Raw genomic sequence first — 24,399 nt, forward strand, 5'->3', positions numbered from 1 at the left:
AGATTAGATATTGCAGAAGAAAAGATTAGTGAATTTGAAGCATCGCTACAGAAACTATCCAAAAGACTACAAAAAAGAAAAAAAAAGAGTATCATACCGGTGAGCTGTTGGACAACTTCAAGTAGTCAAATAAACATGTAATTGGAATATCTGAAGAAGAGGAGAGTCAGGAACAGAAAAAAAATTAAAGAAATAATGGCTGACATTTTCTCAAATTTGTTGATATTTGATAAAAACTATGGAACCTCAGCTACAAGATGCTCAATGAACCCCAAACATAAGAAATATATATAAAACTATACCAAGGAACACCAAAATCAAATTGATTAAAATCAGTGATAAAAATCATAAAAGAGGCCAGAGGAAAAAAGACACCTGATATAGAGAGAAACACAGATAAGAATGACTATAGCTTTCTTACTGGAAACAAAGTATGCTAGTAGCCAGTGGAACAACATCTTTAAAGAACTAAAAGAAAAAAAAAACCTGTCAAATTAGAATTCTTTACTCAGTGAAATGTCTTTAGAATTAAAAGGCTAAATAAAGAATTTTTCAAATGTACAAACCATATAGAGTTGTGTTACAAGAAATGGTAAAGGAAATCCTTTCACTAGAATTACACTATATGGAAACCTGGATTTATACACAAGAATGATGAGCACTGATAAATATAAATAGATAAATATAAAGAATATTTTTCTTATTAATTAAATCTTTTAAAAAGATAGTTAACTATGACAATAATAACATGCTGTGTGGTTTATAGCATGCAGAAGTAAAATGTAGAAGTTAAAAGCACAAAGACCTGGATAAGAGAAATGGAGGTATGTTGTTGTAAATTTCTTATAGTATATGTAAAGTGAAATTCTGCTACTTGAAGGTAGACTGTGATAGTTAAAACAACTAAGATAAGAAAGGAGATAAAGTGAAATCATAAAAAAATTCAATTAACTTAAAAGAAGGCAGAAAAAGAGCAAAAGGGAAAAAAAGAACAGAAAAAAGAAAACAAATAGCAAGATGGTGGTTTTAAACCTAACTATATCAATTATCACAGTAAATGTAAATGTTCTAAAACTCTAACTAAAAGGCAGATATTGTCAGATTGGATTAAAAAATAAAACCCAACAACATGCTTCCTATAAGAAAGTCAATTTAAATATAAAGACACAAATACGTTAAAAGTAAAACAATGAAAAAAGATATACCATGGCAGCACTAGTTAACCAGAGTGGCTATATTAGTTATGAATATAATTATAATAAAGTAAATTTCAAAGCAAAGAATATTACTAGGGATAAACAGAGTCATTTCATAATGGTAAAGAGGTCAAGTCACTAAGACAACATAATACTCCTACTAAACATTTCTACCTCTAGGTCTTTACCCAAAAGGAATGAAAGCTCTCCGTACAAAGATTTGTATACGAATATTCATATTTTATTTTTAATAGCCAAAAACTGGAAACAACCCAAATGTCCATCAGTACATGAATGGATAAACAAATTGTGGACTATCTACCTGTATACTGAAATACTAATCAGCAATAAAAATATGTTAATTACTGATATATACAACAACATGCATGAATTTTTAAATTATTATGCTGAGTGAAAGAAGTGGAAAAGAGTACATACTGTATCAATCTATTCATATAAAATCTAGAAAATGCAATCTGGCCTATAGTGACAACAAGCAGATCAGTGGCTGTATGGAGATGGAGATGGGTGGGTAGCGAGGGTGGGAGAAAGGGATGATAAAGGAAACTTTTGAGGCTGATGAATATCTTCATTATATTGATATGGTGCTGATTTTATCAGTGTATACAGACATAAAAACTTATTAATTGTACATTTTAAACATGTACAATTCATTTTATGCCAATTGTACCTCAACAAAGCTGTTTTAAAACAAAATTGTCAAAAAAACCAAAAACCAAAAAACAAAATTGTCATTATGTGCAGATAACATAATACTCTACATAGAGTACTCTAAAGACTTCATGCAAAAACTGTTAGAACTAATAAATGAATTCAGCAGGGTAGCAGGATACAAAATTAATATACAGAAATCTGTTGCATTTCTTTATACTAGCAATGAAATATCAGAAAAAATTTAAAAATCCTGTCTAAAATTGTATCAAAAAAACCCAAAAAACAAAAAACCTAGGCATAAACCTAACCAAGGAGGTGAGAACTATAAAACATTGATAAAGGAAGTTGAAAATGATTCAAAGAAATGGAATGATACCCTATGCTCTTGGACTGGAAGAATTAATATTGTTAAAATGGTCCTACTACCCAAAGCAATCTATAGATTTAATGTGATCCTTATCCAACTACCCACGACATTTTTCACAGAACTAGAACAAATAATCCTAAAATTTATACGGAACCACAAAAGATCCAGAATTGCCAAAGCAATCCTGAGGAAAAAGAGCAGAGCTGGAGGCATAACCCTCCTGGATTTCAGATAATACTACAAAGCTACAGTAATCAAAACAGCATGGTATTTGCACAAAAACAGATATACAGATCAATGGAACAGAATAGAGAGCCCAGAAATAAACCCATACACTTGAGGTTAATTAATCTTTGACAAAGGAGAATATATAGTGGAGATAAGACAGTCTCTTCAGCAAGTGGTGTTGGGAAAGCTGGACAGCCACATGTAAACCAATAAAATTAGAAACACACCCTCACACCATACACAAAAGTAAACTCAAAATGGTTTAAAGACCTAAATATAAATATGACACCATAAAACTCCTAGAAGAGAACATAGGCAAAACATTATCTGACATAAATCATAGCAATATTTTCTTAGATCATTTTTCCGAGGCAAAAGAAGTAAAAGTGAAAATAAACAGATGGTACCTAATCAAACTTAAAAGCTTTTGCACAGCAAAGGAAACCATCAACAAAATGAAAAGATGACCTACAGAATGGGAGAAAATATTTGCAGATGATGCAACTGACAAGGGGTTAATATCCAAAATATACAAACAGCTCATAAAACTTAATGTAAAAAAACCCAATCAAAAAATGGACAGAAGACTTAAATAGACATTTCTCCAAAGAAGACATATAGATGGCCAACAGGCACATGAAAAGAAGCTCAACATCACTAATTATTAGAGAAATGCAAATCAAAATCACAATGAGGTATCACCTCACACCAGTCAGAATAGCTATCATTAAAAAGTCTACAAATAATAAATGCTAGAGAGTGTGTGGAGAAAAGGGAACCCTCCTACACTGTTGGTGGGAATGTTAAGTTGGTGCAGCCACTATGGAAAACAGTATGGAGGTTCCTTAAAAAACTAAAACTAGAGCTACCATATGATACAGCAATCCCACTTCTGGGCAAAGAAGAAAACTCTAATTTGAAAAGATACATGCACCTCAATGTTCATAGCAACACTATTTACAATAGCCAAGACGTGGAAGCAACCTACGTGTCCATCGACAGATGAATGGATAGAAGATGTGTTGTATATATATACAATGCACTATTATTCAGCCATTAAAAAGAATGAAATAATACTATTTGCAGCAACGTGGGTGGACCTAGAGAGTATCATACTAAGTGAAGTAAGTCAACAGAGAAAGACAAATATTACATGATATCACTCATTTGTGGAATCTAAAAAATAATACAAATGAATTTATTTATAAAACAGAAACAGACTCACAGACATAGAAAACAAACTGATGGTTACCAAAGGGGAAAGGGAGTGGGGGGAGGAATAAATTAGGAGTATGGGATTAACAGATACATACTACCATGCATAAAATAGATAAGCAACAACAATTTACTGTATAGCACAGGAAACTACATCCAGTATCTTGTAATAACCTATAATGGAAAATAATCTGGAAAAAATATATACCTGAATCACTTCGCTGTATACCTGAAACTAACACAATATTATATATATATATATATATTTATATTTATTTATTTGGTTGCACAGGTCTTAGTTGTGGCATGCGAACTCTTAGTGGCGGCATGCATGTGGGATCTACATCCCTGACCAGGGATAGAACCTGGGCCCCCTGAATTGGGAGCGCGGAGTCTTAACCACTGCACCACCAGGGAAGTCCCTAACACAATATTATAGATCAACTATACTTCAGTTAAAAAAACATTATGACAGCCTTTTCCAAAGATCCTTTGGTTACCAGAGCTTTGAATGGATCTTGAGCTATTGTTCTAGTCCTCATTGAGGTCTATTGTTCAGTCCAGCAGTCGAAATGCTGGGGCCCAGAGGGACTGAGTGGCACACAGTCCCCCTGGTGTCCTACCTGCTCATGCTGCCTTACATGAAATACCCCTAACCCACACCCACCCGAGAACATCCCTCAGGGACTACCCTCTTCCAGAGCACAGAGGTTTTGCCCAGGTGCCACATCACATACCCTTCTAAATGAGGGTTCTTGGGCAGAGCTGACTTGTTCCACCTTCTCTCTTAGTCTCTGCATTACTTCTTGCCTTTCAGTTGGGCTGTGTGGAAAGAGCACCAAGCTAGAGGCAGAAAACTGGGTTTGTGCTAAATGGTGTGTGATCTTGCACAAGGATGCTTATTCCCCACACCCAACCTCAGTTTTTTCATCTGTTAAAAGACAGACTTGCATTAAAATTGATGTTTACCAGAAGTTTTGAATGACATGAATAATGTTTGTGAATATAATGCTAAGTGAAAAACAAAGCTGGATCCAAAATTATATATATACAGTCTGATTCCAGTTCTGTACAAAATTTATGGAAAAAACCCTACAAGGATACATATGTATAGGTGTGTGTGTGTGTGTGATCACATTGGTAGATTTAGGTGATTTTGTTGTTTCTTTAGTTTTTCTGTACTCTTCAGAAGATTTTTTATTGATACAATGTGTTACTGTTAAAACTGGAAAAAAATAATAAGAAAAAAAATGGAGGGACTTTCCTTGAGATTCCAATAGTCCAAGCTGCTGAACCATCTCAACAGCCTGAGGAACTAAATAAAAACCAGGGGAATGAAGTTCATATTGTTTATCCCATCTTTTCATGGGCATTCGGGGAAGGGTGATTTCAGCCCTTCCTGAGCTGACATCCTGACAATGACATGTTGCTCAAGGCTCTGAGCCGACCTCTGGACTCAGTGAAACTCCTGTCTGCTGTGCCTATGGACCCAACCATGCCCCCACCTGGCTCTGGGAATGAATAACTTAAAGCGGGTTGTTCTAGATCTGAGCTTGGAGCTTGATCTGATAGGCATAAACAGCCATATCAAATGAGAACAGAGTTTCTTCTTCTTGGGCAGCAGGAAAAGGGTGGAATTTTCAACAGATGGCCTGATTTAAGGTGATTCCAGAACTTGGCTCTTCCTTGTTGGCAGAGGCCCTGCTCTGTGGCGTCCACCTGTCCCTACATTCTTGTTTTTGGTGAATAGGGGCATCTAATTAAGACATTCATGGAAGGTGGCCCAACAGGAAAAGGATTTGCTACTTAACATCACGAGTTACAAAAGAGGATGAAAAAATGCTGTACACCTCCCTGGGCCAGCAGTCAGATAACTGCCCTTTCATGACTGGACCACAAGAGACTGATACTCAGCATGCACGGGAAAACAGTGCATGATAAATCACTTCTCCAGGAGAAAGTCTCTGGAAGTTGTTCTGAGACCCCAAATGATACAGATATTGCAAATAAACATGGTGGTCAAATAAGCCAGCCAACGTCTATTATCATCATTCATTATCTTTTCTCAAATATCACATAATGACAGGATCCCCACTAAGTCCTTATCTGGTACCTTGGAAACTTCAGCCACTGAAACAAACCCTGCCCAGACAATTTGGAACCTCAGGGAATGAAGTGTAACTTCTCTCAGGTTCCTCTTGAAGTTCCAGATACTTGGACTAAGAACATCTATGGGTAAAGAATCTGGGTAAAGAAAAAGATGCTTTTCTTTGATTTTTTTGCTGAGAGTTTAGAATAATCTCAAAGCTTCCAGTTTGAACCTTTTCTTTCTACCATGAGAATGATTTATGTCATAAAATGCCCTCTCTATTCCAAATAAGATTTAAGACTTATTTATGACTTTAATCCATTTGACCAAGGGGCCCAAGACCTAGCACGCCTGGGTGAGATGCTGGGCAGAGGGGTGGGTGAGCTTATACTTTGCACAGTCTTGCCCTGCTGCTGTCCCTGAAGGCCTCAGGAAGGCACCAATACTCTTAATCCTTGCTTTTTGGAGCTCTATGAGAAGTCTGGATTTTGCTGAGCTTATGGTCCAGAGGCAATTCTCCTTTCCCAACCATGTTCTTCTTTCCATTCAGAGTGAATTTTTGATCTCATCAGTCTTTCAGTTACACACTGAAAACTCTATAATCCTCTAGTTGCCCTTTTGGCAATGACTGGAAAAAAGATGAGAACTACATCTATCACCCACTCGAAGAAATTCTGTCATCCTAAGTCTCTGTTACAATTAGTTCTCATTCAGTTGTATTATCTCTTACCTATTCTGCCATGTGTGTATGTATGTATATAATATATATTGAAAGATACAATAAAACTGCATCTTTATCCCCTGGGCACATCCCAAGAGCTGGAATTCACCAATGTGCATCAATCTTTTCCAAACAATAATGCAAAGGAAATAAGGTCTGTCTCTCTGAGTCTTTGTATGTGAAGCTCCAAGAGCAACCTGGGAGGGAGACAGTCCCTGAGAGTCCTTCCATGAGAAGACGATGCCCATCTGACACAACTGGAGACTGAGGGTGCAGACTGAAGGAGATCTTGGCAGACATGATGAGCTGAGAATAGGGTGTACTTCTGGAGGGTGGCCTGAATAATAATTGGTAATATTTACTGAACATTTACTCTGTTCCAGGCACTATACTAAACATTTTACACACATAACTCACTTAACCTTTTTCACTTACTGTCATCTCATGTTACAGATGGGGAAACTGAGGCACAGAGACATTGTTCAAACATACCCAAGGTTTCAGAGCTAGGTGTTGTCAGAGCTGGGTGTCAAATCCAGGAAGTCTGTCTCTGAAGTCCGGATTCTTAACCAATATGCTTATTACCTGACCCAGCTTAGGTTGATAGTGTCCAGGAAATTTGTATTATATCTTAGAACAGAGGTCAAGGAGGATAATCTTTGTTCTTTCCAGTTTTACTAGGAGCTTCTGCACTTGGGACTGTGCCTGTCAATAGCCTGTCAACAGAGGAATGGCCTCCCATTGATAAATGTGCCGGGGAAGTTTCCACGTCAGTCACGACCCAAGAGAGGGTTCATGGACAGCCAGGCATCATGACGGTGGCTCCACTGGGAATGCAGCCTTGATCATTCCACTAGGACCTAACCAAACTGGTGCCTTTACGTGGAGACAAACCTTAGTCCAGGCACCTCAACAGAGACCACTGCTTCCTATCTTGGTGCAGGAAAGAGCAGCAGCTTGGAGGATGGACAATTCTGGGTTGAATCCCCAGCTCCTCAGCTTGCACAGTGGTATGTAATCTCCTAAAGCCTTAGCTCCTCAGTGTGTGACGTGGCATGACTACAAAGGCTAAGGTGAAACATGCAGTAAAGCAGGTGCCTGGCAAATAGATCTTCAAAACAACATTAGCTGGCTTCCTCTTGCTCCTCTCAACTTGTTCAAACAAGTGCATGTAAATATCATGGGAAATCAACCAGAGCACACTCTTACCCTCTTTCCGTAACCCCCTTCAGCCATTCACTGGTAGCGTCATCTCCACCTCAGCCCTACGGCCATTTCTTCCCACATGCTCTCTGTCTCTCCCTCTTTCTCTGCCCCCTGCTCCCCCCACGGTACACTTTCTCCTTTTCCCCTCTTTGGCTAGGCAGACCCGTCAGAAGTAAACATGTAATGAGCTATCCGAAGTCCTGACCCGCCCTGTTTTTGGGACAAATGAAGCAAGAACCTTCATCCAGCCTCAGAATCCCAACACATTTGAGTGTCAGGGGCCCCAGAGATGGAGGCAGACAAGATCTGCTCAAAGGCTTACAGTTACATGGAGACAAAACTGCTGGTTAGATTTTCCCCCTTCCCCAAGGATGAGGTACTGCCCACTCCTCCCCCAAAGACTTACCCATATCAGGGGCACAAGCCTCGTCTGCTTTGGCAGCATTATCTGCATTCTGTATGTTGGAATCTGGGGAATAAAAAGAAGATGCGGTGAGCAGCCCATGCCCTCTAGGTTTTCAGAGAGGCAGGTAGGAGACTTTCCCACGAAGTCTGGATCACTTGGGTTACGCCCATGTCTCTGGTGTCAGCTGGGTTCATGCTCACTTATTGGGGTTGGTAGTGTCTCCCCCATTATAGCCCAAACTTCAGAAACACAGTAACCACGACTTTCCCCTCCGGTGACTCTCCCAGGCTCGTCCCAGCCTGGGCACAAGAGCTGAATGTGCTCTCCAGGGACTGGCAGCTTTTGTGGGCGGCCCGCCCGCCCCTGCCATACATTAGGCTGTGCCTCCTCTTCTCCCCATCCTCTCCTCCGATCCTGAGTAGCAGGAATTATGCCCTCTTTATTTCTCTTAGTGAGAGATCCATCAGACAGGGCTTCCTGAAAGGGCAGGAGTCTTGGTCCCCTGGTCTCCGTGACCCCCTCTTCTCCATAGGGAAGTTACCAGGCACAGAGGACCATCTAGGAGTGCAGGCTGAACCTGTGGCAAGTGGGTTAGAGCTGCAAAATCTCCCTTCCATCTTGGGGAATGCTGGTCCATGTACCTGGGCCACTGGCTTCGCTGTTGCTGGCCCCCTCCTTTGGGTGGTCCGGGGTCTCCTGTCTGGGCTTCTGGCTGAAGGCCAGGAAGAGGTGTGTGCTCAGTGGCTGTGGAAGGTCCACCTCCAGGTACGCCCTCATGAACAGCTTGAAGACGTCGTAGCTAATAGGCTGAGAAGGGATAAAGAGGGAAAAGTCAGTGGAGAGAAGTGAAGAGGCAGAGGGCGGGAGAGAAGAAGAAAGAATGGGGGAGCTGGCAATGGCAAGGGAAGCAGAAGGGAGTGGAGTGATTGGTGGGGGCAGGAATGAAAAGGCCTCGGAGTTGATAGAGGGTGACAAGCATAGGGAGCGGGGGTAGGACGTGAGGAAGAGAAAATGCTGGTGGCTGTGTGTTGGGGCTTGGTGGGCCATGGAACCATGGGAGGCTTTCGTAACAAGACATGTCTAAGTTTAGGAAGAAAAGGGGGTGCTGAAGACTGAGCACTGGGAGTGAGGGCTCTGCCTGAGTCGGGGACCACATGAGGGTCTTGTCTCTAATGAGCAGGACTAGGTCAGTGCCCTGGAATCCTAGGCAAGATGAAGAAGAATGGTAGGGAGAGGGAGGTGGGGAGGACAAGACAGGGGTATGGGATTAAGAGATACAAACTACTATGTATAAAATAAAAAGCAACAAGGATATATTGTACGGCACAGGGAAATATAGCCATCACTCTGTAATAACTTTAAATGGAGTGTAATCTATAAAAATATTGAATCACTATGCTGTATACCTCAAACCAATATAATATCATAAATCAACTGTATCGCAATAAAAAAAAAGATGAAGAAGGATGTAGTTGAAAACACAATGGAAAGAAATCGCTCTTCTGCGGTATGTCAATTTTCTGCTTATGCCGTGAGGGATGTGATTCCTGAGGATTCAGGTCTCAGAAAATAAAAAAGAACAGGCTCCATCTTTCATTACTTTCATAACTGACCTTCTTTGGACAACCCTCAAGATAACAGGGCAGGGTGTGTGTCTGGCTCGACTGCTCTCAAACCATGTCCTTGTGAAGGTTTCAGGCACTAGGAGAGAAGAGCAGGAAGCCAAGGACAGAAGGTAAAAACCAAGAAACAAAGCCAAAACCTCTCCCTGCTGTATGTCGCCCAGTGCTGCCTGGCTTCTGGTCCCAGGTTGGGAGAACTGTGCCAGAAAGGGCTGCTGCACTCAGCAAACACTCGGCAACAACAGTGAGCAGTGAGTCATCACTGGCTTGTGCTTTGATGGCATCAGATTCTTCATCAAATCAGCAGATGCTCCTGGAAATCATCTGAGGAAGCACTCCTCCAAGATCTGCTGTGCAGGCTTTTGTGAATAATAGCGATAAAATCCCTTTTTGGGAGCCTACTTGGCTCTCTCTGAAAATGTTGGTAGCATTTAACCCCTTGTCTCTTCTGGAAGATCTGGGAGCCTTCCCAGAACCAGAGTTGGCTGGCACGTGCACGATCAGGTTTTGGATACAAAGTCCTGGTCCTTAAAACAAGCAATGCCCTCTGGACCCCACCAGGAGGGAGCTTGCAAGGCAGTTTCTCCTTAGCCCCAGGCTGGGCTATTTAAACATCTCTTTAGCAGAGTGAAGGAAGCCTGATTCAGTTGGACAGAGGATAATGAAGGCTCATTACCAGATGAAGGCATCTCTAAGCAAATGGTGGACTCACATTTCTTGTGACAGCCACCAATCTCTATCTCTCTGCCTTTCCTGCCCCAGAATCTCTGTCTCTCTCTTGTACTCTTTCTGTCCCTCTCTGTCTCCACTGCCTCAACACCTCAGAATGTCCCTTCCACACACATCCTCTTTTTCCCAGTACACATCAGCAAAATCTTTTCCTCCTACTTTCCCAGTGGAACCCACCATGACCTGCAATTCCGCCCTCCCTGCCTCTGATGGCATTTCCCAGCACCTGCTTGTCTACCTGCAGGCACGTTCAGGTCACTCTTCCAAAGAAACTGCTGGCTGCTCGAGCTACTAGCCTGTGCTTCTTCCCTTCCCCTTCACACTTCTCCTCACCTCCTTAATCCATTCAATTTGGATTCTAGCGCATCACCTCTGAATCTGCTCTCTTGAAGGTCACAAATTCAATGGTCTTTTTTTTAGATCTTCTCATCTTTATTATTAATTTATTTTAAAAGGCTCTTTTTGCATCGTCCTTTCCTTTGCACTATTTTGATCGACAAGTACTGTTTTACAATATAGTTTTGAGTTCCAAAATGTTGTTAATTTTTTTTCTGGTTGGCCTCAAATTGAAAACTATCAGCATATTTCTGGAAAACAGCGTATACTAAATGATTTAACAAAAAAGGAAATTCAGTTAAACAAAATCTTACATAATGCTCTTAAAAAACCAAAGCTGAAAGATCTTCAAACAAGATCAGCGTGAGATTCAGGAGACCTCGTGGCTGGTCTGAGGTCCACCACATTTTCCTCCTTTTTTGAACCTCAGGTTTTTCTTTAGCAAACTGTGAATGCTGGACCAGAAGATCTCAAGTTCTAAACTTCCACTGGATTCTTCCTTAAACCAGTTCCTCTTCCTGACCCTACAGTTTCTGTTCATGTCAATGGCAGCATTATCCTCCAAATATTCCAGGCTCAGCTTGAACTCCCAGTTGTCTGAGATCAATTCTTGTCCCTTCCTTCTTTCCACTGTTCTTTTGCAACGTCTGTCATATCCAGGTCTTTTCTGTATCCATTGCCCGTCGGCCCCACCCTGACAAGGCGGCTGTTGAAGTCCCCCATGCTCCTGGTTTTCGACTCGTGTTTCATGTGTCCTATCTGTACAACTGCAACGCCCCTCAAAGGCTTCCAGGCCTCCACCTCCATCTGTTAGTCCTCTCATCTTTTCCATCCTTGCCAAGGTGATCTTCCCAAAGCGCAACTCGGATCAGACTCCTTCCCAACTCAAAAACTTTCCATGGCTTCTAATTGCTCATGGGAGAGTTGAGATCACTTGTCTCCAAACTTTTAAAATCATGCGCCCTTCTGTAAGATTTTCAAGCATACATTGCCATTTATCTTTACTTATACATTATATATATGTACTACTGTGCTCCGCTATGATACATTATAAAAGACACACAAAGAAATTAGAAAATGGAAATTAGATGAGATAAAAATCAATGTAAATAGAAGGTCTAATATGCAGGGTTCCTACAGTCCAGTGGATCATCCTGTGCACTCCCTGAGTCCTTTGGGATTCACAGCCCTACCATAATCCCACTCCAACCTAGATCTGTAGCTACTTCAAGTTCGGAGACCATTCTGGTCTTTTCTCCTACTATTCTCTGTGTGTACCTTCACATTCTGCCCACACTGATCTCTGTGTTCTTTCCTGGCCAAGCTTCCATGCGCTTACATGAATTGCTTCCTTCTCTACCTGTTAAAATTCCAGCTATCTTTTATGGCCCAACTCAGATGCCACCTCTTCCAGGAAGCCTGGTATGATCTCTTGTGCCTGAATTGCTATACATTTCCACCTTGGTTCCTGACTTGGGACACTCATATCTGCTGCCCTCGCAATATACAGTTGTTCATGACATACACACCTTAGTTCCTTGACTAGATCTAGAGCTCCTGGAAGGTAGGGAAATGTCTTATTTCATCTTTGTATCCTCCACACCACCTATCACGGTATTTCCTGATAGGTATTCTAATGGACGTTGGGTTTCTAGTTGGTACACTTGGCTGTCATCAATCATTGTGGGGTCTGTTCAGTCAACATATATGTACTGAGTCTCCCAGGTACAAGACACAGTGCTGGGCACCACTGGAGAACACACCAGTGAATTAGGCATGAGCCCATACCTTTAAGAGACTCAGTGGGAAAGGTATTGAAATAATTCTAATACAGGGTCAACAGTGGTGAGTGTCACAGCAGAAGAACTGACAAACTATTATGAGAACTTAGAAAACAATGATGATTGAACACATGTCTAACCATTTATGGCCCTATCCTGGGGAACAAAATGGCATAAAATAAGCCCAGAAACACAGAGCATTCATGTCAGAAGAGCTCAGAGTAGACTAGATCTCCTTACATCACTGAGACTCTGGAATTTTACTGATTTGCCCCAGCCAGCTAGCAGCAAAGCGAAACCAGAAGCCGATCGTCTGACTCCTAGTCCAGTGTTCCTGCTCTAGTATCTGATCTGTCCCAGGCCCTGGTGCTGACATCGTGTTCCCTGTCATTCCCTCTAAGCACCCCAAGTTCAGTAGGCAAGGAAATGTGCCTGAGGGCCACTCTCAAAGTGATATCTGGATTGCAAAGGAGTAAGTTCTTTATGAGCACAGGCCAGGCTCCGGGTAGCTGCTTGGTACATGTGTGATGGGTAGGGAGTGGCTCGTACTCTGCCCAAACCAGATAAACAACCACTATGTAGCACGCTGACAATTCTCAGAGCCCTGAGTAACATCTTAGACACTGCCATTGTTCAGACATTTTTTCTTTTTCCCCAGAAACTGCAACTTTCATGTGGAAACTAGCTAGGCAATTGTTAATTCTTCCACAGGTCAAAGAAGGAAGGAGAACTAGATGGAGAGTTTATTGAGCATTGTACATACGTTATCTTACTTAAGCCTCAAAACAACAGTGTGACGTGGTACTATTACTGCCATTTTGTGGATGAAAAAAATTTTGAGAACATAAATAACTTGCTCAAGTCATAAAGCAAGTGGCAGAGCTATGCTTTGTGCTAAGGTGTGTCTGAGTCTAAGATCATGGTGATACCAGGCCCCCCTACCTTTTTGGCTGCACTGTTTCTGTCTGCTTTCTGGCCATCTTCAGCTGTGCTCTGTTCTCCAGAGAATCACTCGGTGCCGGTGGGCAAGGGCACGCTTGTCATGGCCAGATGCAGCCCTGCCACTCTGTAAACTTTTATTCCCAGCCACCCTTTCCTAGCAACCTGCCCCTTCCCACAGCTAACTCATTTCTTGTTGAGACATTTTAGCAGCAGTAAGCCATCAAACTCAAGAGAATTTAAACCCTTGTTGTTTCTGAACCCCGTGCTGGGACATTAGACCTACTTGAAGCCAGCCACATTGTGAGAGAGAAAGAAATCAGAGTGACGGAGCTCCCCAAGGACATGGCAATGGCAGGGTATAAAGAGCGGGGGCCAGCCTGATGGAGGCGGGGGCCTGCTTCTGAAAGCTCCTACGGCCTTCACACCCTCGGCAGCCCTGACCAAACTGTTCCCCTCCCACTCTCGTCAGCTTCAGGGCGGACAGGCTGAGGAGCAGCCCCCGCCAGTCTTTGTTCCTGTGTTTTTGGAGGTGGGGGTGGGGACTGGGGGGCTGCAAGTTCTTTGCTGGCTTTGGCATCATTTCCACATGGTTCCTCCTCAGGAATGTTCTTTGAAAGGGTGCGTTCTCAATCTGGCTCCTGTTCTGGCACCCTTCCTCCTGCTTCATTCTCAGGTGATCAGTGCATTTTATTCAAAGCACCTCTCAGGTGTACCTCGAGGGTGTGGGCTCTGTTGATTCACTTCCAGGGCCCAGAAGAGAAGGAGCTAACTCAAGGTTCGTTGAAAGGATGACAATATGAATAAATAAGCGGCCAGCCTCCTTCCAAGTTTGTCCTGCTTATCAGTTGCTTTTCTGCTATTAGCCCTCATAAAAGGACCCAGGACCAGGGAAAAGGGAGTTGAGTTTAAAACATTTTGGGGAAAGGTAATAGAAGGGTAATAAGAATGGGCACTATTTTTAAGTGTCCTTAAAGTGCTAGACATTTTGCAAAAAGCATCTTATTTAATTCACTCATCTGCAAACTTCAAGGTCTTTCTTTTTGGTTGTTTTATATATTCAGTTCACGGAAGAGGAAACTGAGGCTCAGAGAGGTGAAATATTCAAAGCCACATTGCTGGTTCTCAGCAAAGCTAGGGGTCTAACCTAAGAGCATAACCTCCAGGGTCATGGCTCTTAAACTTGGCCTTGTCAGTAGGAAGTAAGTTCTGGAGGGGAGGAACTATGCTTCCTCATCTTCATATCTTCGACGGCATTCAGCACAGTGCCTGGATGCTCAAGAAACATTAGATGAGCTGAATTTGAAAGTAGGGGAGGTCTTGCATGCATTTATTCATTCAACAAATGTTTGTTGAGTGCCTGCTATGAGCCAGATACTCTTCTGGGCACTGGGGACATAGCAGTGAACAAAACTATTCTAGTCAGGGAGATAGACAATTAAATAAGTAAGTTATACAGTGTGACAGATGGTGAGAAGAACTAAGGAGGAAAATAAGGCAGAGCAGGAAGATAGGAAGTGTCAGGAAAGAGGGTTTAACATTTCAGATAGAGAATGTGACATTCACTGAGAAGGTGATTTGAGCAAACACTTGCAGGAGGTGAAGGAATGAATGATATGGATATCTGGGGGAGGAACATTGCAGGAAGAGGCCAGAGCATGGCACAGGTGCTAAGGTTAGAGCAGCCTTGGCTTGTATGAAGGCATCAAGGAGGTTAATATGGCTGGGAAAAAATGGGAAGAAGAGTAGCAAGATATGAGGTCCAACAGTAGGGGAGATGCAGATTGTAATGGTCCAATAGTAGGGGAGATGCAGATTGTAATGGTCCAATAGTAGGGGAGATGCAGATTGTAATGGTCCGATAGTAGGGGAGATGCAGATTGTAATGACCTTGATTTTGACTCTGAGTACCAGGTGGGCAGACCATAAAAGATTGTGGAACACAGCAGTGACATGATCTGACTTCAGTTTTAACAGATTGCTCAGGATGTGCATAAAGAATAGATTTTCAAGGTCAAGAGCAAAAACAGGGAGCCTAATGAGGAGACTACTGCAATAATCTGGGCAAAATATGGTGGTGCCTCAGGTCACGGTGATAGCAGAGCAGGTAGTGAGATGTGTCTGGATTTTGGATGTATTTTGAAGGTAGAAATGATGGAGGTTGCTGATGAATTAGATGTGGGATGTGAGAAAAAGAGAAAAGTCAATGATGACTCCATAGTTTTAGGCTGAATAACTTGAAGACTGGACTTGTCATTTACTAAAATGGGAAAGACTGCTGGAAAAACAGGTTTTATAGAGGAAGATCAAGGAGCTCAGTTTAGCTTATGTTAAGTTTGAGATACCTATTTGATTTTTAAGTGGAAATGTCAAGTAAAGGGGTAAGAGGAAAATCAGAAGAGTATAGCGTCCTGAAAACCAAGTGAAGGAAGTGGAGGAAGATTTGACCAATCAGGTCCTATGCTGTTGAGTAAAATGACTTGAGTTTTAGCCACATGGAGGTCCTTGGCTATTCTGACTAGTGATTTTAGTGTAGGCGTGGGGGTCACACGCTGCTTGAAGAGCTTTCAGAAAAGTGGGAAGAGGAGAAATTGGAGGCAATGAGTATAGACACATCTTTTGCACAGCTTACTTGCTATAAAGGACAGGAGAGAAATGAGGTGGTAGCTGGAGGGAGAAGTGGAGCCAGAAAAATGTTTTTTAATGTAGGAGAAAGAGCAGTATGTTTATTTGTTGATGAGGAAGATCTAATACATAGAGAAAGCTGATGGGAAGGAGATGGAGTGAGAGTGAGAGAGAAATACGTTGCTGAAGCAATGCCTGTCAATAGACCAAAGAGGATGGGACTGAGTGCACAAGTGGAGGGATTAGACTGAGATCAGAGCATGGAGAGCTTGTCCCTAATTACAGGAGAAAAGGTACAGCTAGGTGGGCACATAAGGTGAGGATTTTGGGGAAGGTTGCTTCTGACTCTTTCTATTTTCTCAGTGATGTAGAAAACACAGTTGATAACTGGGAATTGAGGAAGGGAGGAGGAGTGAGAGATTTGAGGAGAGAAGAAAAGGTATGATGTGGCCTTCTAGGACAGTGAGAAGGCGAATGGACTTGAGGAACTTATGATTCCAGGTAGCACCAATGGCTCACCTGAAACTTGGGAGAAAATATGTTGAGAAGCATGTTCTTCAAAGTGAGCTAAACTTCTAAGAGAGGAACAAATTATGGGAAGGCTAGAACGTGGGGTTTTTAAAGGCTTGAAATGAAAATGTTCTTACCTCATGTGGGTCATATTGTTTGAGGCTCCCACCCTCATTAAGTTCAGCCAAGACATCATTTATCTTCTTGGAAGAATCTGGAGAGACATAATGCATATGTGAAACACGGTGAACAGTGAATAGGAGCTGGGCCAAGTAAATTCTCCGTGTCTAATCCTGATTATGATGGAGTGAGCCCTCATTCCAGAACCACATGGAGGAATGTCACCCTTATCTGCCCTTCTGCCCTCTCATTTATTTATTTATTTTTTAGTATATTTTCTCTCTTGCTGTATGAACTATCTTTCTAAAACACAAATCTGATTAGATCACGTCTCTGCTCAAAACCCTTACACAGCTCTTAACCTTCCCAGGATAAAGCCTAAACCCTTAGCTTGGTATACAAGTACTTGGTGATCTGACCTAGCCTATTCCTTATCTCTTCCCTTAACCTTTCATTCACTCCATTTTTCAGCCACATCAAACCACATTTCTAGAAATTTCTTATTATGCTCTGTACTTTTTCATGGAGTCTCTTCTGTGTATTACAAACTTCACTCAATTCTCAGTACCCAGCTCAAATGTCAACTCCTTTGAAAAGCCTTCCTTTACTAGTCAGAGTTAATCACTCCCTCCCCTGGCTCCCACATGGCTTGTACATAACTCTGTAACAGCGCCTGTCATATGGTGTTATATTTATTAACTTGCCTTTCTTGCTCATCTCCTGCCTCAGTTCAACCTTGAGAGCTGTAAGTCTTTGTATACCATATCAAGGCCTGACGTATAACCAGTGTTCAGAAAACCAATATATTAGATGATTGAATAAACATCTGAGCAGAAATTTTAAAACATTTAAAATTTTGTTAATTAAATGGGATGGGTGGGCATCAAGCCTGGCAGGGTTCTGTCCTTGGTGCTGAAACAGAGACAGGATTCATAAAGCATGGTAGTTTAGAAAATTCTGCTTTCCATAGGAAATAATTTAGAAACTACTGGAGAAAATTGTGGTTGTTTTTTTTTTTAAGTTTATAAGGGAATTGGGAGTCAAGAGAAGGGAGTCAATAATTGCCATTATAACATCCTGAGTAGTTACCAGTACTCTAGACATCAAAGAAAACCAGGATTTCTGCACTCTCTCTGTCTCACAGTATTGTGGATAATTAAGAGCTTCTCAAGCTCCATTACTGCCATAATTTAAACATCTGAACAAAGGGAAATGTCATTAAAAGCTGATATAGTGTTCCTTGGTGTTTGGGCTCTTTGTACAGAGGGCTATGCTTTCTTAGGCCTACGTAAAGTGGATGTGCTTGTGGGCTGGGCTGTTCTCCATGACTTTGCTGACTTGGATTCAATCAAGCACAAGTTATAATCATTTCAGGATTGAGACATATTGAAATGCCACAGGAAAACGCTGCTGTTGCCTAAAAATGGACATTTCTTTCTGAAATTCAAAACAGATGTTGGAAAACTAATAGCTCAGTGAGATCCAGGCAGCAGATGCCATCAATTTGGGCTGCTTCCAGTCAATTCAGAAAACACTATGGAGAGTAAGATGTTGCTAGGTACTGCTGATGAACTAGTTGGGGACAGGATATGAATAACTGTGGTAATAATAGCTGCCCTTTATTAAAGACCTTTACTGCATATTCTCATATGCTCTCCCCTACCAGTCCATGCAAATTTGGTAATATTTTCTTCAGTTTACAGATGAGGAAACTGAAAGTCAGAAAAGTTAAATGACTTGCCTAAGAGTCAGGGTTTTGACCCAGGTCTAGTCTGGCTCAAAAGTCTGTATTACTTTTCCTTAAGCACTATTCACTATTACTTCCCAAACATTTGCTAACACAAGGAAAGGTGTAATTAATGCTGTGGCAATGATATGAAGCTCTAGGAAGTACAGAGTGGGGAAGAAGTAAAATAACAGGGAAGAAGTAAAACTAGGATGAGAGTGGGGTTAAGGTGGGGACTGGGGATGCCCCATGAAGGAGGTAGCATTTGAGCTGGGGTGTAAAAATGAGTAAGGTTTTGAAAGGCAGACATAAAGTGGACAGGGCATTCTCAGAAGAGACAGGGTGAACAAAGAATGAAGATGGGCACTACGGGACCTTTAGGCAAGGTTAGAACCAGAGAGTAGTCTGGGGCCAGATTTGTGGGAGTACTGAATGCCGAGTTAAGGACATTGATTTCAAACTGTTGAAGACTTTTTGAGTAGTAGAGTAACATAACCAGGTCTATTTTTAAAAAGCCACTCCAGCAACAGAATGGAAGAGAGGTTAGAATTAGGTCAGATTTCGGTTAAGGTCACACATAAATTATATTCAAATTATTCTATGAGTAGCTTAAATATTTAGGAAAAAACACTATATTTTAGAATCTATTTCAATGGGAGATTTTCAGCTTAGCCAGAATGGCCAAATTTTTTAAAAAATGAAAAATTTGGAGCATGGGTCTTCCTGGTGTGGCTTCTGCAAAAGTAGTATAGAGCCAGCATTTTGACTGAGAACCAAGAAAGTGACTTCACTTGAATTTTGTTTTGTTCTGTTTCCCCCATCTTTCGTTCCTGCTTTATTTTTCTCCATAGCTCTTACCACCATTTAGTATACTATATATTTTACTTCCTTAGCTTTATTTTTTTAAATAAATAATTAATTATTATTTTTAAACATCTTTATTGGAGTATAATTGCTTTACAATGGTGTGTTAGTTTCTGCTTTATAACAAAATGAATCAGCTATACATATATCCCCATATCTCCTCCCTCTTGTGTCTCCCTCCCACCCTCCCTATCCCACCCCTCTAGGTGGTCACAAAGCACTGAGCTAATCTCCCTGTGCTATGTGGCTGCTTCCCACTAGCTATCTATTTTACATTTGGTAGTATATATATGTCCATGCCAGTCTCTCATTTCGTCCCAGCTTACCCTTCCCCCTCCCCGTGTCCTCAAGTCCATTCTCTACATCTGCATCTTTATTCCTGTCCTGCCCCTAGGTTCTCCAGAACCATTTTTTTTTTTTTTTTAGATTCCATACATATGTGTTAGCATACGGTATTTGTTTTTCTCTTTCTGATTTACTCCCCTCTGTATGACAGACTCTAGGTCCATCAACCTCACTAAAAATAACTCAATTTCATTTCTTTTTATGGCTAAGTAATATTCCATTGTATTTATGTGCCACATCTTCTTTATCCATTCATCTGTCGATGGACACTTAGGTTGCGTCCATATCCTGGCTATTGTAAATAGAGGTACAATGAACATTTTGGTACATGACTCTTTTTGAATTATGGTTTTCTCAGGGTATATGCCCAGTAGTGGGATTGCTGGGTCGTATGGTAGTTCTGTTTTTAGTTTTTTAAGGAACCTCCATACTGTTCTCCATAGTGGCTGTATCAATTTACATTCCCACCAACTGTGCAAGTGGGTTCCCTTTTCTTCACACCCTCTCTAGCATTTACTGTTTGTAGATTTTTTGATGATGGCCATTCTGACCGCTGTGAGGTGATACCTCATTGTAGTTTTGATTTGCATTTCTCTAATGATTAGTGATGTTGAGCATCCTTTCATGTGTTTGTTGGCAATCTGTATATCTTCTTTGGAGAAATGTCTGTTTAGGTCTTCTGCCCATTTTTGGATTGGGTTCTTTGTCACTTGAATTTTTGATGTTATTGTCACATTTTAGAGATTCCACGATTCATCCTAGCAGAAATCCTTTGGTTCTCAAGTGCTATTGAGCTAATCTTGCTTTATATTTAAATGTATGATATGTATATTTATATACACATAGGTGTATATATTTGTTTTACATATAAACACATACACTCATATATTCATATGTACACATTCAAGTAAACAGGTTTTAAAAAGAAAAAAATAGCAGAGGCATTCATTTGAAAATATTTGACCACTAGCCTAAAATTAAATAGGAAAAAAGCAACCTAAGAGATTGCTGGCTCCTAGATTTCCATGAGGGGTGTTCCTCACCATACATTTACATCAATCTGTTTTATGGGCTTTTATGAGCTCATAGCATCAACACCTTTCCCTTTCAAAAAAGGGAAACAGTCTAATTCTCAAACTTGAGACCCATTACTTTCTCCTTGGAGGTCCTTTGATACTTTATCACAGCTTTCTTCTCAACAGATTTCTGGGCTGGGTTGCTCTTTCCCTGAGGAATAAGTGGGCACTGCTCCATCCTGTTTGTCTGACGATAGTTAAGAACAATGAGGGGCTTCTTCAGAGCATTCCCTGATCTTACTTCAGGCACCACGTGTGGACCCAAGAGCAAACAACCTCGGTGGAGACCACCCTGTCCAAGTCTGTGCTGTAACACCACCTCCAGACTCACAGGAGATGGAGTTCCATTTCTAAGTGTGCAAAGCAGAGCCATGACCACAGTTCTTTGCAGCAACTCCTATGTTGAATACCTGCTATGTGCTAAGCTCTGTCCTAGTCACTTTATGTATTTTATTTAAACCTCCACAGCTAACCCCGAATATAATAGTTACCCCTAATTTAGAGAAGGAGAAACTGAACTTTGTGGAAATAGTGATTCTTTCAAGGGCACAGAACTAGTGAGTGGGTCACTCTTACTTTTAACATATCTAATTTGGGCTTCCTTGGTGGCGCAGTGGTTAAGAATCCGCCTGCCAATGCAGGGGACACGGGTTCGAGCCCTGGTGCAGGAAGATCCCACATACCGCAGAGCAACTAAGCTCCTGCGCCACAACTACTGAGCCTGTGCTCTAGAGCCCGTGAGCCACAACTACTGAGCCCACGTGCCACAACTACTGAAGTCCGCATGCCTAGAGCCCGTGCTCTGCAACAAGAGAAGCCACAGCAATGAGAAGCCCGCGCACTGCAACAAAGAGTAGCCCTCGCTCGCCGCAACTAGAGAAAGCCCACGCGCAGCAACGAAGACCCAACGCAGCCAAAAATAAATAAATTAAATAAATAAATAAATTTAATTAAAAAAAACATATCTAATTAGAGTTATTGGATACATGAATACTGGTAAGTCAGAAGATAAGGCCCTCCTTCTATGACAATAGCTGTCAAATCTGACTGCATGTTAATATCACCTGAGGACCCCTAAACACATTGAAACCCAGGCCTCACCCCAGACCAATTAAGTCAGCATCTCTTGGGGAACTCAGGAATCAGTATATTTTAAAACTTTCTGGGGGTTCAAATGTATAGTCAAGGTTGAGAACTGCTGTTCTATAATGTGATTGTATTATTAGAAATAATAATAAATTAGGATACTGCTGACCTTGTTGGATAATCATTGCAAAAGGGAAAAAAAGGTTATAGTTGTGCTAAATCTAAAATTGCTGTCCTTGGCTAACATTCCCCATAGTTTAAGTGGACAGCACTAAAGGACTCCACCCAACAGGTCAACTTATTCAGCTGCTTGGCAATGCAGGGACACATTTTGCATTAACCCACCCTGGTGGGACCATCAGCACACAGTTTTACCCCAAATTAGAGGTTTAGAAGGCTCTTTTCTGTGATCAAAGTTGCTAGTGATAACAACTGCCTTAAGTTTTGGTCTAAAGTTGTTTCTTGATGCCAAAAATTCTGGGACCTTAACCAAGCACTTGTTCCTAGTGGTTTGAGCAACTCCAAAGCCTTTTGAAGGAGAAAATTTGGCCCTACTCACAGGCATCTTTTATATATACATATATATATATATATATATATATATATATATATATATATATATACACACACATACATATATATATCTTTATTGGTGTATAATTGCTTTACAATATTGTGTTAGTTTCTGCTGTACAACAACGTGAATCAGCAATATGTATACATATATCCCCATATCCCCTCCCTCTTGAGACTCCCTCCCTCCCACCCTCCCTATCCCACCCTTCTAGGTGGTCACAAAGCATTGAGTTGATCTCCCTCACAGGCATCTTTGCTGCCACATTTGTGTGGGACGGGGATGTCCTCGGAACAAACAGACACATCAGGAGCTTCAGTGTTTACAGCAGAATGTCAGCTGCGCTGCCTGAACCAGGACCCAAAGTTTATGGACTGTCTTCTAGTTAGGAGCCCTGAGTATTTGGCACTAGTCAGACCATTAAACTTGGAAATAACTATAAATCAACATTTTAAAAAGTGAATCTGAAAACCCATAGGTGAGGGTGAAATTCTAAGGTACATGATAACTTTCTATACCTCCAAGTTCCCTAATATCACCTCAAACTTCCCTAAGATCGTCTCAAACTGTAACATGCATGTGGATTGCTTGGGGATAAGGTTTAAATGCAGATTCTAATTCAGTAAGTCTGCATCATGGCCTGAGATTCTGCATTTCAAGGAAGAGCTTAGGTGACACCAATTATGCAGGTCCATGGACCTCACTTTTCATGAGCACACCTTAAGCAAGGTTCCTGTGTATCTGTGGCTGACTAGTAAGGATTGCCTGTCACAACCAGAAAAAAAGCATGAAAAGGTAGACCAGTGGTTCTCAATCTTGGCTGCCTGTTGGAATCACCTGGGGAGCTTTAAACACTACTGATGCCTGGGTCTCATGCCTACAGATGATGATTAAACGGTCCAGGGATGGGGGAGTATGAGGGCAGGACACTGCAATTGTTCAAAGTCTCCCAGGTATTTCCAGTGTGCAGCCAAGGCTGAGGACCACTGGGGCCCACCAAGGTAACTTCTCGGGGAAACCCGTGGAAGTGATGGCTCTGCCACAGTGTTACATAGAGAATAAGAGAAAAATACTTTACGTTGAAGCAGAGGGAATTTTGGCTGATAAAGAAAACCCTCTTTGGGATACTAAGTTTTTCTGATTCATCATAAATGACCTGAAGGGCTGGTATGGCTTATTTGTATAAGTAAAATTTGCATTGCTAGCAAGATTTCCCACTTTTTCTCCAAATAATTTGGCCTCATCAGCCATAGTTGGAGGAATAGTTACCTTCTTGCATCTAAAAATGTGGTCCCTGAACCAGCAGCGCCAGCATCACCTGGGAGCTTGTCAGAAACACAGAATCTCAGAACAAGCAGAGACCTACTCATTCAGAATCTGCATTTTAACAGAATCCTGGAGATTCATGCGCACGTTCAAACTTGAGAGCCATTATTTCCAAAGAAGGCTCTCCCTATCTGTAGATTCTGTGACTGTCTGTGGCAGAGTCCCAGTCATCACTAATGAAAAGAAGGCCAGTCGCACCAAAAGAGATGTGGGGAGAAACAGCTGTGATTATCCCTTTCACGATGGAAGCAACTAGACATGACCCTTTACGGGACTAGGAATCCATGAACAAGTGATTAAATCTCACTCTACTGGCCAATATAAATAGCAAAGTTTCAACAAAGCTTACTTAGAGCTTTACATTGTTCTACAAATCAGCCCTAAACATTTTCTCTGACAGGTTTGAATTTTGAGCTATAAATTATCTACATCTTAAAGTCAAAAACTTTGCCTTGATCTGATTCTACTGAAATATATTTCTGAATAGCAGAATTTGCTGATTCATTCTCCTTAAAATGTATTTAAAATTTTTGTCCAGGTACGAAAAGTCAGCAAGAGAAAAAAGCATCAGGGCTGCCCCTCACTGAGGACCCTGCTGACCTGGTGGAATTCAACACCTGGGAACCAGCATGGGGGT

The 24,399-nt window shown here is 41.4% G+C and overlaps 1 protein-coding gene across 4 annotated transcripts in view; it reads right to left on the minus strand.

The window, feature by feature from the left end:
* DGKG (diacylglycerol kinase gamma) overlaps positions 1–24,399 on the minus strand; it is a 165,933-nt gene that overhangs the window by 135,244 nt on the left and 6,290 nt on the right. For all 4 annotated transcript variants that reach the window (XM_082461454.1, XM_082461453.1, XM_082461452.1 and 1 more), the window contains exons 2-4: positions 16,783–16,859; positions 8,745–8,910; positions 8,104–8,166 (exon numbers count right to left, since the gene is read on the minus strand). In XM_082461454.1, coding sequence (XP_082317580.1) covers positions 8,104–8,166; positions 8,745–8,910; positions 16,783–16,859 — 306 coding nt within the window. The remainder of the gene's footprint in view (positions 1–8,103; positions 8,167–8,744; positions 8,911–16,782; positions 16,860–24,399) is intronic.

The sequence above is a fragment of the Balaenoptera physalus genome (genome assembly GCF_965194825.1).
Source record: "Balaenoptera physalus genome assembly, chromosome: 4".
Lineage (NCBI taxonomy): Eukaryota > Metazoa > Chordata > Mammalia > Artiodactyla > Balaenopteridae > Balaenoptera > Balaenoptera physalus.